Source organism: Apteryx rowi, unplaced genomic scaffold (assembly GCF_003343035.1).
Source record: "Apteryx rowi isolate R43461 unplaced genomic scaffold, aptRow1 scaffold_169, whole genome shotgun sequence".
In the NCBI taxonomy this organism is placed as follows: domain Eukaryota; kingdom Metazoa; phylum Chordata; class Aves; order Apterygiformes; family Apterygidae; genus Apteryx; species Apteryx rowi.
The window spans coordinates 603,144-625,884 of NW_020447963.1; the positions used below are offsets into that span (position 1 = coordinate 603,144).

Below are 22,741 nucleotides of genomic sequence, written 5' to 3' on the forward strand. Positions count from 1 at the left end.
AGTTGAATTGTCTTTGTTGCTGGAGACATCATAAAAATAGGCCTTTCATCTCTTGTTACTTTTTCAGTAAGGAGACTGACTTCCAGATAAACCTCTCCACTTTTATGCTGGGCTATCTTTACTGAATTACCTTTATGAAATTACTGTGCTCTAAAGGCAGATGTGGGCTTTTTAGGCCCTAGAACTGTTGTACTTGAGATGAGGATGATGGCATAGTACTTTAGAAGCAGAACAGTGAGCAAAATAGAAAGGCTCATAGTTCACTAACCCCTGTTTATTGTGCAGGTTTGCGTAGGTCCTGCTTTAAAGTCCTGCTGCATTCTATTGTAGCAGACTAAATGCTCTCAGGAGAGTGTGGGCTTAAATTGGACCAAGTAAACCTAAAGTCTGGGGGAAGGCAGCCAATAAAAACATGGTCACTGTGAGATTGTGGAGTTAATTGTTCTCACGCAAGTACAGGCCCTATTGCTGAACGTACAGTCCCTTGTTTCTGGTGCAGAGACAAGCTTTTTTTGGTACATTGTGGCAAAGTTAGTTGGAGGTGTTTGCTCTTGGAGTTCTGTAAGGGGAGCACAATTACTTGCTGCCATTCCAAAAACACCTTGAGCCATGAATGCCATCTCAGAGAGCTCTTACTTCCAAATGCACCGTCTTCTAGCAAGAACCAGTTTGCTCAGCCCATTAGCGCCTCCCATAAAGACAGCTCCTAGATATTGGGAATTTTGGCATTATAAAACTAAGACTAAAGTGTTTATCTTAACCTGTAATGTTGCTATTTATGAAATAGCATTTTTTGTTTACGTCAAGATCAGCTTTGAGGATACTTTGCTTTTTCTTTCTTACAAATTTTGATCTTGTGCTCAGGTTCCTCTGTGCCCTTTTTTGTGGTGATTCTTATTCATTTTGTCAGGATATAGAGCATCAGTCATACTGAGAGGTCTAGGGGCGGTTGTTTTTTTTTCTTCGGAGTTGTGTTTGCGTGTTAGGTACATGCAAACATGTTAGGTTTGCATGGTTTTTTTTCCTCCTCTAGAAGTGGTGTTTCTTCACAAAAGGACTAATCTGCAGTGTTCTGCCTGTGCTGAGAGCATGATCTTTCTGAGTATAGGCATATGTTTACAGTGAGTTTTCAAAGACTGATTTCTTGGAGAGGGTTGAGCTTTCTTGAAACCTACTGAATGGGTTTTGCTAGCTGGTAGTGAGCAAATGAGGATTTGCTGTTCACATTGGCACATGTATTTTAACATGGCTGCTGATGCATGCAAATATAACCATCTATATACAGTTCTTCTATCATTATGTGGCTAAAAGATGAAAGGCCTGCCTCAAGGCACTGACAAATAACCTCTGGCAAATTGTGCGTGTGGCTTAAAGAAGTTACCTCCCAAAGGCTCGTGCTCCCTTAAGGAGTCAGCAGACAGAAGGATGGACTAATGCTTCAGATATGTGAGTGTGGAAGCCACTCTTTTACTTTAAACTGCCATAAAAGATACCTCTTAAATTTGGGGGGGCAGGGGGAAACCTGACCTTTCCAGTGAGGTGTTTGATGGTTGGGATTTTTTTGCGCCAAATCTGCTGTTGCAGTGCTAGCTTATGGATGAGGGTAGTGACCAAAGCAATAAGATTCATGAGGGATCATTTGTTTATGCCCAGAGGCAAACTCTCTGTGTTGGTCACGTAGCAGAACCACGTTACATGGGATTGTATTTAAACATGCAAATACCAAGGCATGTTTTTAACATGTTTCCATCAGAGCAAACAGCATGGCAAGTAACTTATTAAATCACTGCAGCAATTTACTGTTGTTCGTCTAATAAACATGCAAAGACTGGGGTTCCTGCCAATTTAACAGCCGGCTGCTGAATCCTGTCCTCTCCATTGCACGGGCTCTCGTGCGCCTTGGAGCTCTGACTGAACTATTTCAATTTACTAACACATCAGAAAACTTATTTTTTTGGAGAACTGCTGTTTTGGTTTTCTGCCTGATGAGTGTGCTGAGATAGCTTTGCAAAAGGTCAGATGAGTGTTAGAGGGGGCGAAAGGGAGAAGTTGAGAGCCACAGTTAGGTTGGCTTAGACCGCCATGGACCCGCTGCCTAAATAACTTACACCTTGTAATTTCCCTAATTTGCTGGTAAAAACCTCATTGTCTGTCTGTCCCATTGAATGCTCTATAACATACATGCCATACAATGTTTACCTAAAATCTGGCTATGTCTGAATTTTTTTCTCTGTAGAACAAAAGATTGTAGATAGTTTTCTCCCTAAAGGCCTACAACATTCTGATAGCCTCTCAGATGGAGGATCCAGAACAGAACACATGATACAAGGTGAAAATTATATTGTGGACTTATAAAACTATGTTATAATTATTAATATTGTTAAAACACTGATGATGAGGTGGGGGGAAAGAAGGGATGAGCATGTTGAAAGGCATATGTGCCTGCAATAGAAACTGCTTAATGGACAGTTGCTCCAAAGCAATAAATTCTTAAGGTGCCTCCAGAATACATCCAGACAGTCGATCTTAAAAACACTTAAACACCCACTGTATACACTTTTACTGATGGTGAACAAGGACTATTTTGATTCCACGATCAAAGGACAGTGTTTTCTTTCCTCATTCTTGACTCCTGTATTGTTTCCTTCTTTTCTCACTCTTCTTTTTGTTTATTTTAAACTTATTTTTTCTCTTTAGATCTTTTTAAAGACATGGTTGTCTTATTTTCTCTGTGTATTTGACCTCAGTGGCTCTCTTGTTTGGCTTGAGGGGAAGGGAATTGCTTTATACAGTTGCATCATCTCTGCTTTCTTTTGCTCTTTGATTTCAACAGCAGATTTTGTTCTCAGATCTGAGCTTCAGTAGGGGATGTTCTGTATTGTCACATTTGCCAAGAATACGTACGTAGATGCCACAGAAGCACTAATACTAAACTGCATGACCAACTTCCATATCCAATAAGAGTACGAGAAAGTATTTTTTTCCGGCTATCAAAAAGAGCAGCTAGGCTTCTGTGAATGAGATGTGCTTTTATCTCAGACTCCGTGTTGGAGTACCTACCTACACTCTAGTAAGTCCCTCCCTTCCCAGTAACGCAAACTGCATACCAGTTGCCATTGTTATATTTGGCTAATGACTGCCTCATCGCAATGCTTCACTCGCAATGATTAAATACAGGCAATTCTCTATAATAATTTGTCATCAACATCTGTCTCTTTAAAACGATTCCTTATATCGCTGTAAGATACAAGCTGTTCTCCAGTCACTTCTGCTCAGTTCCGCCGTGCTTACGCGGCTCTTTGGCAGCGCTCTGCCGCTTCGCTCCCACCAGGGGCCCTGCAAGTTCCCGTCGCGGCCGTACCCTCCTCCTCGGCCGGGGGCGGCTGCCGGGAGGCCGGCGCCAGGGGCGGCAAAGCGCCCGCCGCAGCCGCAGCCACCTCCCGCCTTTGCTGCTGCTCCTCTGCCTCGGTGCCCGGGCGGCCCCGGGCCCGGCCGGCGGCGGCGCCCCCGCCCCGCGGCGGCAACTACATCTCCCAGCGGGCCGCGGGCCCGCCCGGCACCGTGCCCTGTCCCGGTGCGGCGGCGGCCCCGCGGCGGGTGGCGGCGGTGCCCCGCTCTGCCCTTCCCTCGGGCAGCAGGTGAGGCGGGGCCGCCCCCGAGGGGCGCCGGCGGGGAGGGCTCCCTCCGCGGGAGCTGTAACCGGGGCAGCGCAGGAGGCGGCGGCCGGGGTCGCTCCGCGCGGCCGAGGGGCGAGGCGGGGCGGGGCTGCGCCGCGCGGCCGTTGCCCGGCGGCCGTTAGCCGCCGCGCGGCCGTTGCCCGGCGGCCGTTAGCCGCCGCGCGGCCGTTGCCCGGCGGCCGTTAGCTGCCTGCGGAGGCGGGGGGGGGAAGGGGGGAGGGAGCGGCCCCCGGAGCGCCCAGCGCTTCGGCGCTGAGGGCGGCGACCGAGCAGCGGTTTTAAACTTGCGCGGCCGCGGGGGGAAGCTCGGCGGCGCGGCCATCCAAGTGTAACGCGGGGAGGAGAGGAGAGGAGAGGGAGCGAAGCGAGCTCGGTTGCCCTGAGCCTTCCGTTACGAGAAGAGCAGGTGCTGCCTGTGGTGTCCGGCTGCTCCGGGGAGGGGTGCGGGGCTGCTCCCGGCTGTCCCGCAGCAGAGCCGGCAGAAAGCAGAGGCGGGGAGGGGAGCGTTGAAAGTGGGCTGCCTGCCTCTCTCAAATACCGCTATTTATTCCCCTCTGCCAGCTAGCAGGGTCAAGGTTTTTATTAACAATGGGTGTTTTTAGAGCCTGAATAATAGCAGCGGGTCGGGGGGGGGGTGGGCGCTGCTCTGGGAGGCGCGAACAGGAGTTTCCCGACCGGCTTTTCTAGGGGGCGGTAGCTGGGACGTTCCCAAAGAGCTTGCTCTAGCCGCGCTTGTCTGTCCGGCTCAAGGTTCCCGATAAGCTGTCCYGCTGCTGACAGTGCGGATTGAAAACAGCAATTTTAGTTGGTGATCGTTTGGAATCTGGCCAGGGTTCTTAGTCTAGTCAGAATAAATGGCTTTACTCATTGGCAGATAAGTGATTGTCGGCTTTTTTGTTTGTTTGTTCAGTTGTGGTTTTTTTTAAAACTCTTCTCTAAATGGGGATTTGAAATTCAACTTTTTTGTCTTATGGGTCATTTGCCAAACCTGAAAATTGTTTGAATGGGAACCGTATATGTAGTGCCCTTTGCTGAACGAGCACTTTAGGGATGAGAGAAGAAACCCTTTTAAGTCTAATAACCATATTTTGTTGCATAACTGAGCAGTCTGCACAGGCTAAGAGCAAATGACGCACTCAGTCCTGAAGTTTGGCTCAGTTTGTCAGAAATTGGTTTGAATTTTGACTTTGCTGTTGCCCTGCAATTAAAACACATCCTAATCAAGTGTGTTGCCTAACTTTCCAGTTCCACTGAAATAAGCTCTTCTTTCCTCCCTTATTTTCATAGTGTGGCTTTTTCTAAAATAAGAAAACCTAGTTGTTGTAGTTGAACCTGTGAGATAGGATCAGTCTTAGAAGCCACTGTCCAAAATTTGTTTATATGGCAGAAGTTTGGCATTAATATTTTGACTGTCAATATTCTTTTTGAGATGCCGTGCTTCCCCTCTGAAACAGATATTGCTCCTATCTGAAGTAAGCTAAAACCGAGACTTGAGTGCCCAGATTGCAAATGCTTACTGAAAATCGATGGAAGATAGGCACCAAAAGCAATTAGGCAGCTTTGAAAATCAATCCACGGTAGGTGAGGTTGTCCAAGGACAAGGGTTAGATCTTTGTCAGAGCAGAGCTCTACGTGGGGAAGAGCCTGGCACAATGTGAGGCTCATGACTCTTTATTCTACGCTTTTCCAGTCTGAAGTTGTATATGAAAACCTGTGTGTATGCATTTGCTTAAACCATTTGCATAAACAGAGGCAACTGTGATGTTGAAGTAAATCATTGAAAATTGTCAGAGCACAGCTGCTAAGCTACAATTCCACATGCAATTTATTTGTAAGAAGCACCCAAAATAAATTTTGGATTATTAGATTTTTTAAAGGCTTTTTTTTTTCCTGTGATCTACTACATTTCTTTTACTTGGTCATTCTGTAGGGTAATATCTTTTCAGTCTGTTTGTATATCTAGTAAGTATTTCAGCAAAGCTTTCAGACACATCTAGTATTTTTAGACATAGTACCGCAATGTTTTGGTATGGTAAGCACTCTGAAACAAATTCAGACTTCTCAGTAAAATATACATGGCCAATTTGTTCTAATTAGTTACAACGGGTAAATAAAAAGGTTTGGGGTAATAATTCCCAAATGGTAGTACTCCCAGAAAATCTTGTTTCTTCGGTAATTGTTTGTCAAATAATTTGTAGGTGAAGTAGCAAAGCAGGAAATGGGGGTGGGAGGTGAAGTATAGCTTACAGCTGTAGGCAACATGAATTGATTGTCTTGCATATTCCCATACACTTTTCTTGTATTATAGTTGGAATATTCAAATTCGGTGGCCAGACGTGTAGAGGTAAAGCCTTACTTTTGTGGTAGAGTACGCACTGGTGTGTTGAGCCTGCAAGAGTATTTTGGTCACACACCACAGAAGTCCAGAACAAGGGCGGTCTTTTTTAACATGCAAGTTCCAGATGTGGCGAATAGAGCTCTAGTTACTGTATGAGTCCCTAAAGAAAAGTCATTTGGAAAATAGAGCATCTTTTTTCTCTCTGAAGAGCTTTGGTCTGCTTATAATTAATGCTGAGAATACTTTTTCCCTTCTGAATAATACTACTGAAAAAGTCCTGGATTCTTCCTCTGAACACATTATCTTTAATTAAAAGCATCCTTGTATGTATAAATGGGTATTTATGTAACTAGTGATGCAGTAAATTAACAAAAATCTACTTTCTAAAATAGCATTTGCTTTAATGTCTTGGCCATGCTAGACATGGCAGGATGGCTAGCTAACAGTAAGATGTGAATAGTTTTTACTTTTTTTTTAGTGCAGCCTTATCAGTGTATCTCTATTCAAGCACATTGTTCAGTTATTGATTGAATGCCCCCTGACTGGTAGGGCAGGGAGTATTTTTGTGGGAATCGTTCTAGCCAAGCTTTGCTAGCTGCTCTTTGCAGTAGTGTATGATGCTGTCTTGTAACATGYTTGTCAGGATGAGGAGATACTCTGTGATCATGTTTATTGAGGGATCCTACTGGGGTAAATGAYGGGTGCCGATAGTTATCGGGAAGCGTCGAGATCGATCCCTGCCGATAGCCGTTGATACCACTCGCTCTCGACAGGCATCTGTGGCTTTTGCTCTCGGGCCGATTTTGCTCTTGGGAGCCATGGAAGGGGATCAACATCGATCGCTCTCAATCTCGAGCGGCACTGATGCCTGTGCAATTCCAGACCTATTGATAGCCATCGATATTGAAGCCTCTCGATAGGCCCCAAAACCGCTTGTTCTCCGCAGGCATGCACTRCATTCTGCATTTCTTTTCAGAAAAGTTAACGGTCCTCCAACATTCCTGTTTTGAAGCATCTCTATTGGAGATGATTAGTTTTAACACATCAAACAACACAAGAGAAGCATAGGCTTAGCAAACTTGGGGGGGGGGGTTGTTTCCCCCCCCCCCCATTCTTTCTCTAACTCAAGCAATTCTTCTCATATTTCTTGCACCTAGCAGCAGATCTTTTATTTCCCTTTGAATTTTGCAATGAAGACACAACTCTCTCTTTATCAGTTTGTTCTGTATATCCTGGCTGTCCATCACATCTGTACCCTGGATATGCTTTGCAGTCTAATAGAAGATGAATCTTTCTCTCAGTTTAAATGGTTACATATTAGGAATCATTATCAAAATAAAGCTCTGTTTGAGAACATAGTTCTCTTGCCTGCTGCATCTTTAGTGTTAATTGCTCTAATGTGGTGGATACAGGTAGCACACTTCTAGACTTCTTTAAATCCAAACAGAACTTAAGTATTTAGTTGTTATTAAGAGAAAGATGAAATAGCAAGAATTGTTCTTGTTACATGTTTACTCTGGCACATCCTTTTGGTGTTGCAGTATTTGACAGAAAATGATGACTACCATCTGTTCCCCTCCTCTCTCATCATCTAAAGTTCCTTTTCTTGTTGAGAACGAAGTCTTCATAGGAAGATAACAAGTTTCTATTTCATTCCCATAGTCACAATTATTTTTAAAAAACGCTCTTTTTTTTCTTTTAATCTCAGATACACATTTTTGTTCATGCTGCCCTTACTACTTGGAATCATGATCTTAATTTAAATTTACAGTGTGCACATCATCTTGCTGCGCTGCAAGCTGCCAGAAAGTTCTTCTGGAAATTTTTATATTCAGCATTTTCATCTACATATCTTCCTTTAACTGAAAGATTGTCGTGTGCTTTGTTTTTATGTACCTCAAAGTGCAAGGTTTCAAACTGTGTTTGCACTTTTTTTTTTTCTTTTTTTTTTGCTGTGCAAAGTACTGGGTCACTATCGATTCTGCATACGTTAATAATTAAATGTTATGATGGCACAGTTTTCTCACACTGATAATACAAAAAGCCTATAAAACTTCTGGTTAAAGAAGATCTTTCCCTCTCTGATTTGATGGAAGACTCTTAAAAGAATTAGATTAAAGGAAAAACGCACTGTAAACAGAAGTATGCGTGCTCTGTCATGTACCACCATCGAGTATGGGATGAGATCAGACTGGGCAAGACATTGGCAATAATACTATMACAGGGGAGGAAGGCAACCTGGTAGCAATTAGTGCTGGAGAATTTGGTGAAGCTGAAAATAGAACCTCCATTTCCCTTACGGTCAGTGGAACAATTACCTCAATCTCATTTTCTTATCTGTAATATTGAACTCTTGGTTCTTCGGCACTTTTTTTTTCCCCCTACTCATAAAATGCAGATATTGACATAGGATAAGGAGATTAAACTCATTATTGCTAGAAACTCTGGAAGGCAAAACAGAACAATGCACTAGTCATAATTTCTTTCCAGGCATTAGAAATTAAATGTTGAAGTAAAGCTCAAGATGTTTTTTGGAGCCTATTTTACTTCTTTAGTTGTGTCACTTAGTTGGCTGGACAGTGGATATGTAGCATTTTTAAAACTTTGTACTGGCATATTATCCTTGTCTCTTTTAACTGTAACTTTTGATTTGAGAGACTTCTGTCTAGGAGACCCAGCTTTCAGCCRCGTTCACTCCAAAGCTGTATGCAAGACTTCTGCCGCTTCTCTGCATGTGTGCAAAAAACTTTTCTTTTTTTTCTTGTTGGAATCTGAGGATCATAAGATAATGGCTGCTAAAATCTCTGTGTGATCCTACCCTGATGTTGTGAGCTATCAAATACATTATTATAAAAGAGTCAACAGTTCTTTCATCCTTAATTATTGTGACTGAGCTTTGCTAATTTAAGAATCCTACCATAGCTTTTCTGTCTGTAGAGTCTTAAGCAGAAATTATCGCAGATGAAGAGAGATAAATCTCCTTTCATTTGAATCATGCAAATCATTCAGTCGTTAGGTCACAGTGATGTGCCACAGAGATCTTAGCTCGGATTCTGCCCTTCTGCATTTATGCACACTCTTTGAAGGAAGTGGGTTTGTGCAAGCATAATAGAGGCAAAGTAAGGAAAACGGAGGAAAATAAGACATGTTTTTAACCAGCACATAAGAATGTGTTGGGCATGGATTTGGAACAGCAAGTAATGTTGCTTAAATTTGCATTATTTTAAGTTGAGTAACTTCCTCTGTAAAAGTGTGGCATGCAATATTTTAGTTTGATTGTGAGATGTGCAGCCACTGGTTGGTCAAAGCTTAAATACGCACTCTCTGAGTGAGGCAAAATGGGTAACAGTGAACTTAGTCCCATGATACTTTTCATTTATGCTTAGCGCAGCTTGGGTCTAACTGCCTGTGAGATTTCAGTCTAGTACTGAAAAAATCACTCTACTTGAATACCATAGAAAAACTTAGATGAGAGTATATGGTGCAGGGTACTCAAATACTCCCCTGAAATAACCTGCATCAGGGATTAACTGGCATGAGCAAAACTTCTGGGTGCACCCAGAGTCTTAAATCAACAATCTGTTGATTGTTCCTGTTGTCAAGGGGGCAAAGCGGATTTATACCTGCAAGGAAGCAGTGCTTTGCTGCCCTCGGCRTTGGGCGCTCCCCAGTGCAGCCTTTGGAGTCGCATCCCAAGCCTCTCCCAGGCCTGCAGCGCTCCCTGCTACTGTGAGAGGCCCGGCCATCCCCCTGGGAGGCAGAGCTGGGTTTCTCGCTCTTCTGAGCGCTGACTGCTTTCGTTGGTTATGGTCTTTGATTTTAGGTTCCTGCTGTGCGGGCTAACTCCTGATAGTGAACAATCTAGAACAAGATCATGGAGCAGAATGATATTATCTCTTCCTCCTACTTTGGAGGTACCATTGTGTACCACCTCCCTCTGGCAGTAAAAACATAAATGGTACGTTTCTTATCGGGACAAGCCAGAAACTCTCTTGGATTTGTATTTCCTGTCTTTGATTTACTTCCCTGTGTAGGAAGCTTTATTTTATCTGATGCCCAACTCTCCTTTCCTAAAATGTTAATGGATCATTTTGTGCACGCCTGGGAGATGTTATTTGCTGTATACAAAGCAATTTTTGCATTGCTGTGCTGTTCTGAAGCCTGTCATAATGTTCCATAAACTTTGCAAACAGGAAGCTTTTCATACACAAGTATCTTGACCTCATGGTTTTTCATGTGTTTCTCGTGTTACATAATGACAAAACATGATGCCCAGAGATGGCAGGACATAGAATGAGGTGCAGCTTCTGGGACTGTGCCGTGTCTTAGTCCCCTTTAGAGTGTCTGTTCTAAGGGACCCTGTTACAGGCGCCACGAGGTTTTGAAGACCTTCAGTGGGTTGTTTTTCCTTTCAGAGCTGTTGGGAAGAGTAACCTGCAATTGCTGCTCTCCAGACAAACCGGATCTGGAAACAAAGACACTGCAGCAGAAAGGTGCATTTCCAGTAAAACCTAATCAGAGAGTTTATGTAACAGAACAAAAATAAACTGCAACATCACTTCTAAATCGAGCCATTATTTCTCCTACAAGGTAATTATTAATCAATAAACCTCATATCTGACAGCATCAGAGTACTCTAAGTGCTCTGAGCTACCTTGCGATCTGCTAGTAAACCAACCTTAGAAAAAAAATGGTATTAACTCTAAACCATGATAATCTCTGGCATGCGTCTGAAAGCAGCATGGTCTGTTAGAGCTTCTGTTTCATCCATACACTAGCTGTTTTTCACTGATGTGGTTTAATAGCACCACTTGGAGTTGTGGGTGCTGTATATCATTTAAGCCATAGTACCTGGGTTGTATATGGTTTGAGACGTAAGAATGAGATTTCTAAATATTAGGTTGAAAGTCTTTTCACTTGCTTATTTGTCCCATAATATATTTTAAAAGGATTCTCGTGTTGCAGGGCACAGGTGAACAATCGCTAGTAGAATGAGATGGGAATTCTTCCGTTAGGTTATTTCATAGATAATTGCTCTGAAAAATACGTAGCACTGTTCTCTGGAGCATCTGTTACTGGATACTAAAGGAGACACAGCATGAGACGGGACAGGGCTTTGATGTTAATAACAGTTGCTCTGTTCCTGTGGAGCTATTCAGTCCACTGTTAATGCACAAACGGAGGAAAGCACAAATCAAAATGCCAAAAATGCTGAAATGTAAGACCACCTTTAACATGGAGTGGTAAGATACTGTAAGAAAGTTTTGAGTTTCTTGGGTTTGGGGGCTTTTCTTCTAAACAACGAACATTTCTTGAAAAGCACTTTGCCTCCTTCAAGAGGAGCTAATTTTGGGGTACTTTATTGGGTCCATCACATTTCAACATTTTTCTTTTAAAATATGCTTTTAAAGTAGCAAAATGAAAACATTCTTCCTTGGACTATTTAGGAGAGAAGTACTGTCTATGGTATTTAATGCCTGTCTGCAAACAATATCCACCCTGGGGAACAGCAAAGTCCTGGAGCCTTATGTACTTGACCAGGGGATAAATGGAAAATTTCCTTCTAAGGTCTTGCCTTTGGTCACTTAAACAAACAATCTCGCTTTGAAGTTGTGATTTTAAAGGCAACATGCCTGCAATATTGCATCAAGAGACCTTAGAGAATAAAAACACCACTTTATTGTTTATATCTCTGAAAACTGCATGTACAGAAAATTTTTATTGCATCTGTTCCTTCTTCCACTTCTGTGATGCTATATTGCTGTACTGGGAGACATGGAACAAGTGTAAGGGGCTAATGACTTTGCTCTCATGACAGCYCTCTGTAGTGATTAGAGGAGGAGATTGTGGTGCAGATGCACAGCCACTGAGGTTGCTTTATGGTGTTCAAGTAACACTCGGCAGTTTTAAAGAATGGCCTTGAATAGCAAACATGGGAAGTCGAGTGAGTTTGCTTTAAGTGATCTCCTCCCAACAGAGGCTGGAGAGGTTGGTAGGAGCATGCTGTGCTCCAGTAGCTCATCACTAGTGAAACTGGCTCTTTGAGTTTGCTATGAACCGGTGCAAACTGAAATACAAAGTGCTGAGGCACTTTGCCCTTGCTCTTCACCCAGTGCGCTGAGCAGAAAATCTGGCATCGCTGGAGTTCTGTGCCTCTGTGGTCTTCCGTACTGAAGTAACTAGGAGTTACGCAGGCACTTACAAGGGAACTGGGGAATGCTGAATATAGAGTGCAACTTGGGATCTCTGTCTGTTAGCAGAAATAATCCAATGAATACCAGAAGCAGCTTTTTTCAAAGCAAAAATGACATTTCAGGCAAATTGATTTGTCACTGGTCCTAGTTCTCTGCAGTAGGAGATAGAACTTTTGTGAGACCTGAAGTTAATTTTAGTTAATTATCATTAACTCATCCTACAATGCATTTGGAATTAATTACAAAAATGTATATCTTTGCCTGTTTTTCATGTAATGAGTTCTTTGCACACACACTCTTGGGCAAATGCAAAATATGCCTGTTTGCACACAATCTCTCTCATGTTCTGCTCCAAAAATTCTAATTTCTCCGTCTCACCGAGCTCAGGTGGGGGAAGGAGAAATCTTTTTGTAGCTCTGGGTACTCCAGTGACTTAGGACAGTTGAGTTTCTAGCTAGACTGAAATGGGATTCTGCTCCTGGGTAAAGCAGTGCTGCGTTAGATGTCTTACCTCTGTCACCATATTGGCAGATACCGCGGTGCTGATACAGCATAGGCCGTGAGAGAGACGTCTTCTGTTTTTCTAGGTACCGCAGCCATCCTTCCTGGCCGATGGGGGCTAGCACTGACAGAAGCTTTCTTTGCTCTTGGCACAGCTGGTTGTACTGCGCCTTTGTTAACGTACTGAAGTTGGCCAAGAATTTGAATTTTTCTTATGTAGTGTTAAGATAGGTATGCTGGCAAACCTTTGTAGTCTACATGTGGCTTGAGTTGTGCTGTGATTTCAGAGAAGTTGCTGCTGCTTCTCTGTGACTCGGTAATAAAAATGCTATCTATTAAATACCATGGTAGGTATTATTTTTACATAATGTGCTTTGAGGTTTCTAAAACCTCATCCAGTTCTGCTTTGCAGTGAAATTTAAATGTGTTTTGGAGGCTCCTAGACTGCATTGGTTTATGTGCTGAGGCAAGCTGAAACTGAACAAACTCTTTTTAATTCTGGGGTAACTCTTGGCTTGAGTATGGTGGGGGTGAGAAGAGATTGTTGTTTTGTGCTCCAAAGATAGGGCTGAGAAAAACTAGCACTTCCTCAAATGGCAGCGATAATTATGGAAAGACCAGTGAAACTAATAAATGGATACAGTTCTTCCAGTATCTCTTATTCCCATTCTCTATTCTGTGATGATTAAGGAATTTCAAGTTGCTTTGCCAGGCTGCAGCACTTGCATGTGTAAGCAATGTATTTGTGTAGCTTGCAGTCTTATCTCAATAGTGTCTGACTTCTCTACAAATATTTTGGTAGGTGCTTATTTAGTGGTGGGGGTTTTTTTGTTTTGTTTTTGGATGCCAGCCTTCTGAAAATTAACTGAAGAGGCTGACTAAAATATGTCTTGTCAAATAAATCATACAAGACATGGGTCAGTTTTACTCCTGTTATAACTATGTGAACTCCCATTAACTTGTGTTAGAATTCTTGCTTTGATCCGGGAATGAATTTGGTCCATCCTCTTCACTAAATATTTTATTTAGTCCTTGGAGCAATTTCAGAGCATCAGATTACTCTGCAGCAGAAAAAAACAACAAAACCTTCCAGCTCTGGAGAAAACGAAGACTGTTCTGTGTCATAAACAATGCTTGCACTACAGAAAAGTGTAGAAATACTTAATGTTTTATCAATTCCCCTAGTATATGGGTCTTGGAAATATGACATTCTTTAAAATTATGTATTGAAAAGATGACAACACTTTTTCACGAACCACCTTGCAAACATTTCTCATACTTAAAGGGATTCTTGAAAACATTAATTATTAAAGAGAATCTGAATTTTTTCTACTTGCAGCATGAACCAGTTCAAAAATACTCAAAATGGATTTATTTCTTTAGTTTTTTCTTTTTTCTTTTTCTTTTTTTTTTTTTCCTTAAGATGTCACTAAAGCACAGCAGCCCTGTGGTCAGGTTATGCTGATACACTGTGAAATCAGGTTGTTCTTCTACTCTGGCAGAATTTTGTTGCTTGAGGAAGGGCATTTAGAACCAGGAGGGCATGCATGCGGTCTTCTGTTTCCTTTTTAAAAGGGTTCAGAGGGAGAAGGAAAGGGAAGGTCTTCTTACCCTTTGCACTGCTGTTCAACATTGTGCAAACATTCCCTCCCTGCCCCACCTTCCCCAGGCTGATTGGGAGACTGGCCATGTCTGCCCTCACGCTCTTCACTTAGGTAGTGCACCAGAAGAAACCGGGCCTCTGCGAGACTTGCAGCCTTGGTATTCCTGCTGTTCACACCATGGGGAAATTGGAAGGTTGAAGAACTAACTCTGTGGATGTGGGTTTTTTCCCCCCAGATTCAATACTGACCAAATGTTGTAGCAATCTGATACCTCTAGATGCTTGTAAGATGTCCGTTTATGGCATAGGCAACAAAATGCCACCAACAACATGGGGCATGCAGCATCTGGTGATGCAAAAATATGCAATATATATCAATATTTTGCTAACACAACCTATTCTTCTAAGGTCTTATTCTGTATAAATGCCTTATTTTTTCTGCCTCCAAATCTTCTGTTATTTATTTTCTGGTAGTGTACCTAGGCTTTGCCTGGATAATAATAGATATGTGAGCCTTATTGAAAAGATGCCGTTTCAGAATTTTTAGGAAAACTAGAACTAAGGAGGAAGAAAAAGCATTAAACTAGTTCCATTCAAAGTCACCTCCTCTGCTTTTGAAGTTCAGGAGCAACCAAGGGCCACTGAGTCAGCCAACATCACCAGCAAATCAGAGACCTGTTTAATTTTCAAGCCATATGATCTCTTTACTTGCTCCAAGTTCTGTTKTTAATAAATCTGTCTCTTATGTAACACACAACCTCCCCACAGTTGAGTTGTGTAGGTTAAAATGTCCTATTTTGAATATTTTACTGAAGTATTGATGTCCTGAGAGTGATCAGTGAAACTTAAACATGTAGATCAAATCCTATCTTAAAAAGTGAGTAAACCCTTTTATTTTTTGAAGTATGTCACATGCCTCTGAACTATCTGATTAGGCTCACCAGAGTTTTGTTCTTCTCTTGCAGGCATTATGTTGCTTGACATACTCGTGACATTGATTTTGGGGACAGTCATCTACTACTTCCTTTCCAGGAAGAAAGAAGAGACATTACCCTTTAAAGAAGGATGGTGGGGCAAGGGACAAAAGCCTGACACTGAAGAAGATACAACTATTCGTCCATTTAAGGTGGAAACTACAGAGGAAGAGCTGAGCGTAAGCAAATTGCTATACTGGGGAGAGAGAAGCATGAAATGGCCAAATAAATGCAGACCTTGTTTGCAAGTAGTTTTTAAACTGAACCAATAACTACATTTGTAAAAACGAGGGATGACCAGTGTGCAGGACTTGTGGGAAGGGATTTTTCATTAGTTCAGGAGATAAGTATGAACAGGTAAATTTCACATCGTGCTGTATATCTTTGCTCTCAGTTGTTTGTCACAGGACTGCTAGTAAATAAACCTACTCTGTAAAACTTAATGGACAGGAAAACTGTATTCCAGCTTATTCAGCTCTGTGCTCCTGTTTGTGCCCCTTGCTCAGACTGGTTGTATAGACCAGAATAAGAATAGTGTCTTTATTTTATTTCTTTCAAAGGCAATTACAAATATTTTGTTTACTTGAGTGCCTTTTGTTTGCAGCTGAAGAACGTTGCAGCTCTTAAATGCTTGAATGGTAATTCTTCTCTAATTGATTATATGGTTTGGTCAACGCTAATACCATGGTAGTAAATAGGGTAAAAATACATAGGTTGCAGAATTTGTTAGATAGCAAAACTGTTGGTTGTGCATGTTTAATTCAGGGTTTGTGCAATTTGCTAGATCTGTATGGAGTAATGATTTAAACAGTACTCATGGGATTGCCCATGTTGTTCATTTATAATAGATTACTTTCTCTGTAAAGCCTGGTTTTTGTTTAATGCTTCATTTGTCCTGCTTAGTAATATAAATGGACATTGTAATAAATATGATTTYGCCTTACACTGCGGACACAAAGATAGATACTAATCTACAGTTTTTTTAAAATGCACAATACTATACTGTAGTATTGTAACATTATTGAATCATAATCCATCAGTAGTAAACTCTGTTACTAAATAAATTCTTACATAAACTAGGGATTAAAGTTATGCTAGCATACATCAAATAAAACCTTTTTTTGTTTTTAAAGATGCTGAGCATGGACAAAACAGCATGTATGTAATGACATGTTAAAAGCTTTATTTAAAACCCAGGCTTTCTGTACACACTAGTTTAACCACATTAGCAAGTGTTAAAGATAGCATGCCTTTCTTGTGTTAAATGCCAAGAAAGGTTAGCTCACATACTAACATCTTACCTAGATTGAGACTGCCTGTGAAGTGTGAGGCACGAGCCAATGCATACACCTAACTCATCTTAGTCAGAGTAGGAGCTGTCCTTATGGCTATATTAGAAAATGCTGCTCAGGTTTAAACCCCACAGAGGTTTGAGCAGGGGGAGTTGGATCTCCAGAAGTGCCTTCCACCCCCAACTGTTCTGTGATTCTGTTTGCAGTAGGAAGGGACTCTTGGCTGTCCTTCCCTGCTGAGTGATTTTGRACTGAACTTGCAGTATCTATCTTCAGCATCACCCATAAACTGTTGAAGTGCAGTACCACGGTCACTTTAATAGCTATTCTAGAGTTGGAAACTTTCACTCCCAGTCTGATTTCACCAACTTTGGCTATGTGAAATCTATCAGTGTGTTTACCAGTGAAGACACCCAACCTGTTGGTTTGGGAAGGAAAGCAAAAGGTCTGAGCCAGATTCATGCCTTGATGGTGAGACTGGGCTCTCAGGTAGCCTGGAGAACAAAGTATCATGGAAAGGTAAAGAAACTTATGCTTTGAAGCCACTTAAGCACTTTTGGTAATCGCTCTGCAAGGTGCCATATCCTCTGTTTAGCTGGCAAGAGAAGAGTAACAATGCGATATGGAGACAAGTATCATAAACAAGCTTCTTTATAGCTGCCTGTTGGTTTTTGGGTGCTGTTAGAAGGGGATATTATCTCTGTGGTTATCAGCCTTGCAAACAGATCAGTGCTGCTGAGCAAAGACAGTGAGAGTGTTGAAGACAACTGTGAATGGAAGAGTAAGGAGGGCATCTAGAGGAGAACAAGAATTGGAATGGGTGATGGTGCATCAGCAAAATGTACAAGCATCTTTAGAGAGTGGTTTTTTTTTTTTTTCCATTGCAGTTCTTGTTTCACTTGGGAATAACTAGAAAGCATGCACAGTAAATAAAGCACAAGCTGGCAGACACAAATGCTTGTAATATCTCTTTCCTTCTTTGTTTTTCCCTTTAGGACTTATTTAGGAGACTTGACCAGGCTCGATTCACTGAGCCACTGGAGAACAGTTGCTTCCTTTATGGGACTAATTCAGTTTACCTCAGGAAGGTTATCTCCTACTGGAAAAATCAGTTCAATTGGAAGAAACAAGTCGAAGTTCTCAATAACTACCCACAATTCAAAACTAAGATTCAAGGTGTGTGGCTTTTTCTCTTAAAAATAAGCGAACAGTAATACATAATCTTGTCTACAAGAAGTCTCAGTGGTATGCATGCTGCAGCAGTGGTGAGAAACTCCCTTGTCATAACTGAAATATTTAGGAAAAGGAAGGACACTTGGAATACCCTTGTGCATGGATGGGTCATCAGCTGACATTAACAGGAGCCAAATACAGGCATTTGGAAGCAGAACTGGATCTTAAGATGTATACGTGTTCCCTGACTTGTATGTTGTCATGCAAAAATACCCACAGATGCCTCCTCTTTTCCTGTTGCTCCATGTAGTTCACCAGCTGCTGCTGTCACGGTGATGCTGCCTGTCTGGCAGCCGTGTCAGCTGGGGTGTGCTGGCTGCCTCTCTGCAGGGCCAAGGAGCTCTGCTGCGCCATTTCAAGCTCTCGTAGGCCTGGAGACAGAGTGCCTTTCACTGGAGATTGATGTGCTGCCAGGTGTGAGTGACTGGCCTGCCTTTTCATTCAAAACACCGAGAGACCTTCTGAAAGAGGTCGTTCAGCTAAGATCTGCCAGTGTTGGTGCTTGGTCAAACTGTCACCGAAATCGGGAGTAAAAAAACCTCCTTAACACCAATGTAGCATTAAGAAGCAGGCATTCTCTTTATTACAGCACCGGATGCACAGGGGATCGCTCCACCCAGCATGCATGCCGTGTGTTGTATCAGCCAAAGTTTATATTGCTCTGTTACATACATATGCATTAAAATTCCTGGAATGATTATACATATTCATTCTATTYCCTGGAGCTAATTATCATATTTGCATAGTCATTACGCATGCAGTCTGAGTCTCCARGGGGCTTCTGTGGGGGTCTCTGGTGGTCCCTAGTGGTTGCTGAAGAGGTGCCTCTTAGTGTCTTTCCATGAACTCTGAGCTCCTTTTCCATATATGGTCTCRGCTTGGCTCATCTCTTTGTTTGAGAAAGCTGTCTTGTTCCTTATCTTGGTTTCGACTGGTTTCTGCTGGTTTATCTGTACTCCTTCAGGATGTACCAGTCACAGTTGCGAGAATTATGTCCTTGGGTATATTCTTGTCTGAGGCCCCTGGTAACCATTCCCCCCCATCTGAGACTTCTTATCTGAGGCCTCTGGTAACCGTTCCCCCCTTTGAGACTTCCAAAGTAAGACCTCTTTGGGAGTCTCACCTAGACTGCATAATTCTGATAATACTTTAGACTTTCAGGTACACACAATTGGGTACAACATAGCGTAATTAAAGGTAAACATTGGATCATAATACAGCACAATATGCATACCACAACTATGGCTATAATTATTACAAACAATTCTTTTAACCAGGTTAGGTTTGGTAGCCATGAAGTTAACCAATTCCACCATGAGGAAGAGAACTCCTTTTGTTTTTCCCACTCCTCTACTGCTTTTTCAATTGAGTTTATCCCTTTCTGTTGGGTCTCAAATTCATCATCTATGTATGTACAGCATTCTTGTCCTATGAGAGCACATGTTCCTCCCTGACTAGCTAACAGATAATCTAGGGCCATACGATTTTGTAGAGTCACCATCCTATCTTGAGCCATTTCATACTGTTCAACACTTTGATAGTCTCRTTAGCCACCTCTTCTAGTAAATTGCTAAGTTGATTTATTTTGGTTCCATAGGACGCAACTGCACACATAGGACAGAGCATAAAGAAAAACCTTTGTCCTTCTGGTATGGCAGGTTTATTTTTTAATTTTAATTTTATCTCTCTTTTCCAATGTGGTYGTCCTGATGAAACTTGTTGTACAACTCTAAATGGGGGCATTAACAGACCTAGATAACAAGATCCGTACCATCCTCCAGGTAGCCAACGGTATGCTTTTTTTTCCCACAGATCCAATATGTACCATTAAAGTGGTCTTCCCAGATGGTTGATTTATTTGCAGTTGCCTCTGAGGTTTGATTTGAATGCCACCAGGTGACATTACCTACCACCGTACCATTTGGGTGCTGTAAGGGAAGAGTGGCATTGCGGGAAGGGGTTAGGTAATATTTGCACTTACTTTCTCCTGCCTTGAACCCATCCACTTTGTTCATTTTGTTCATCTTGTAACAAAGAAACCCGTCCTCCACATAACCTAATTTTATAGCTTCAGGTTTAGGTTTATTTTCACTATTTATCAGTAGAGATGGTTGTTTCGGCCACTTAGCCAACACCATGCTATTGTTAGTTTCAGCAGTACAGTTGGCGGCTAGGGAGTCCGCATAGGTATGGTTTGTTGCTTTTAATCATGTCTGATTATTCCAGTCATGTAAAACACAATATTCTGACCATCCTAGAGGGGTGGGTTTAAAAGGAAACCCTGTTCCCCCCAACGTTATCTGCGAACATATCCAGYAGTTTGACATGTTTAATTTCTCTGCCAATCATATCTTTGCCTCCTCGTAAAGATTTTCATGGTTCGTTCCCTGATTGACTGAGCAGTCAGTTAACATCATGGCTACCCCAATTAAAATACTAATAATCTGTTGATTAGTTCTCCTGTTTGATTAATTAATCGACTTCTAATTTTCTGATTTCTAAAAAGCAAAAAAATCTACAWATAATTCAGCAACACTCCCAGGTTACGGGTTTCAAATTATTTTCTGCATTCTTATTTGAATTTTACTTAGCTGTTGGACTATATCTGCCACAAAATGCAGGCTCCGATCAGAGGACATTCCTATCAGTACCCCGAATCTTGGTATTATTTCTTTGAGCAATATTTTAGTTACTTCCCTAGCTTTGTTGGTGCGACAGGGAAAAGCTTCCAGCCATCCCAAGAAGGTGTCAGCTAATACCAGGAGATATCTATAGCTGTTTTGTCTTGGTAATTCAGAAAAATCAATTCCCCCAATAATCTCCGGGGGAACTTCCTTGCTTAGTGGTCCCCGGGGGCAGTCTTTTCCTGTTCATAGGATTAATTTTTAAACAAACAGGGCACTTTTTGCCATTACAGACTTTACTGTTCCAGTCATTCCTACACATATAATCAAATTTTGAAGAGTAGAAGTCATAGCCTCACTACCCCAGTGTGTTTCTTCGTGTTTCTTCTTTACAATTTTGGTCATTATCTGTTGTGGAACAATGACCTGTTTTGTAGGAGTTATTAACCAACCCTCTCCGTTTGGGGTTGCTTTTAGCAGTGATGCTAATTGTTGATCTGCCTCACTGTAATTAGGTTTCAGAATTGGGAGCTTCATCTGTTTTGCTGGTACCAATACAAGGATGCCTTGTTTGGCCACCTCTCTAGCGGTTTTATCAGCTAATCGATTACCCGCATTTACTGTGGTTTGTCCAAATTGATGTGCCTTGCAATGCATTATTGCCACTTCCTCAGGTTTTTGAATATTCTGTAGAAGTTGGAGAATTTCTTCCTTGTATTTAATAGGTGATCCTTGAGCTGTCAGCAATCCTCTCTCCTTCCAGATAGCCCCATGTGCATGGACTGTCCCAAATGCATGCTTTGAGTCAGTCCATATATTTACCTTTTTCCCTTCAGCTATCTTCAGGGCTTGTCTCAACGCTATCAATTCCGCCTTCTGGGCTGACGTGTTAATGGGTAGGGCCCCAGCCTCTATTACCCGTGTAGTTGTGACCACTGCGTATCCGGCCATCCGTTTCCCATCTCGTACAAAGCTGCTACCATCTGTAAACAACTCCAAATCAGGATTAGTTAACGGTTCATCTCTTAGATCCTGTCTGCTTGAATATACGTGTTCAATGGTTTGCAGGCAATCATGGTGCAAGGGTTCGGGGTCCCTTACTTCTGAGTTCAAAAACATCGCTGGGTTGATTGCTGCGGTGGTTTTGAGTTCCACATCATCCTGTTCCAACAAGATAACTTGGTATTTGAGCATACGGCTTGGAGACAGCCAATGTCCCCCCTTTTGTTCTAAGACAGAAATCACCATATGCGGAACATACACTATGATTCTTTGTCCTATTGTTAATTTTCTAGCTTCTTGGATTAAAAGAACAGTTGCGGCTGCAGCATGCAAACACCCTGGCCATCCTTTACTCACGCTGTCCAATTGTTTGGAGAAATATCCCACAGCTCTTCTCCATGTTCCCAGTTTCTGAGTCAGCACGCCCAGGGCGAGATGTTGTCGTTCATGTATAAATAGCTCAAAGGGTTTAGACAAATCGGGCAGTCCCAATGCAGGTGCTGACATCAGAGCCTTTTTAAAATCTTTAAAAGCTACTTGGCATTCGGAGGTCCATAGTAGGTAGTTCTCATTTGACCCCTTCAAAATTTCATAAAGGGGTTTTACTAATAGCCCATAGTTGGGAATCCAAAGTCTGCACCATCCGGCCRTACCCAAGAATGCCCTCAGCTCTTGTGCAGTTTTGGGTTCTGGAGTTTGGCAGATCGCTTCTTTTCTGCTGGCTCCCAGTCTCCGTTGTCCTTGTGAAATCTCAAAACCTAAATAAATCACAGTCTCTTTCCCTACCTGAGCCTTACTTTTTGATACACGATATCCTCTTTGTCCTAGGAAATTCAACAGGCTTATGGTCATCTGTAGATGCTCTCTCCTAGTCTCCGCAGCCAACAAAATGTCATCTACATACTGCAGTATTGTTCCTTCCAGGTTTTCCCTTTTCCATGATTCCAGTTCCTTGGACAATTGGTTGCCAAATATTGTTGGACTATTTTTGAACCCCTGAGGTAACACCATCCAAGTAAGTTGTGTTTTGCGTCCAGTGGTGGGGCTTTCCCATTCAAAGGTGAATATTGCCTGACTGTCTTTGTCTAGAGGTATGCAGAAAAAGGCATCCTTGAGATCAAGTACAGTAAACCATTTATGGTTCTCCTTCAGGGATGTCAGCAAGGTATATGGGTTAGCCACTACTGGGTGAATATCTTGAACAATCTGATTCACGGCTCTTAAATCCTGAACCAACCTATATTCCTTGCCATTTTGTTTCTTTACTGGTAATATCAGGGTGTTATATTCTGATTCACAGTCT

General features: G+C 42.1%; 1 protein-coding gene across 8 annotated transcripts in view; it reads left to right on the forward strand.

Moving 5' to 3' along the window:
• EPHX1 (epoxide hydrolase 1) overlaps nt 1-22,741 on the forward strand; it is a 46,126-nt gene that overhangs the window by 10,279 nt on the left and 13,106 nt on the right. The window contains exons 1-4 of one of the 8 annotated variants that reach the window (XM_026060394.1): nt 3,578-3,638; nt 10,431-10,605; nt 15,279-15,466; nt 17,575-17,755. In XM_026060394.1, coding sequence (XP_025916179.1) covers nt 15,284-15,466; nt 17,575-17,755 — 364 coding nt within the window. In that variant the 5' untranslated portion in view covers nt 3,578-3,638; nt 10,431-10,605; nt 15,279-15,283. Of the gene's footprint in view, nt 1-3,555; nt 3,639-3,931; nt 4,084-9,838; nt 9,974-10,430; nt 10,606-15,278; nt 15,467-15,490; nt 17,099-17,574; nt 17,756-22,741 lie in introns of those variants that run through there. The other 7 variants (XM_026060396.1, XM_026060395.1, XM_026060397.1 and 4 more) reach the window with 7 other exon arrangements.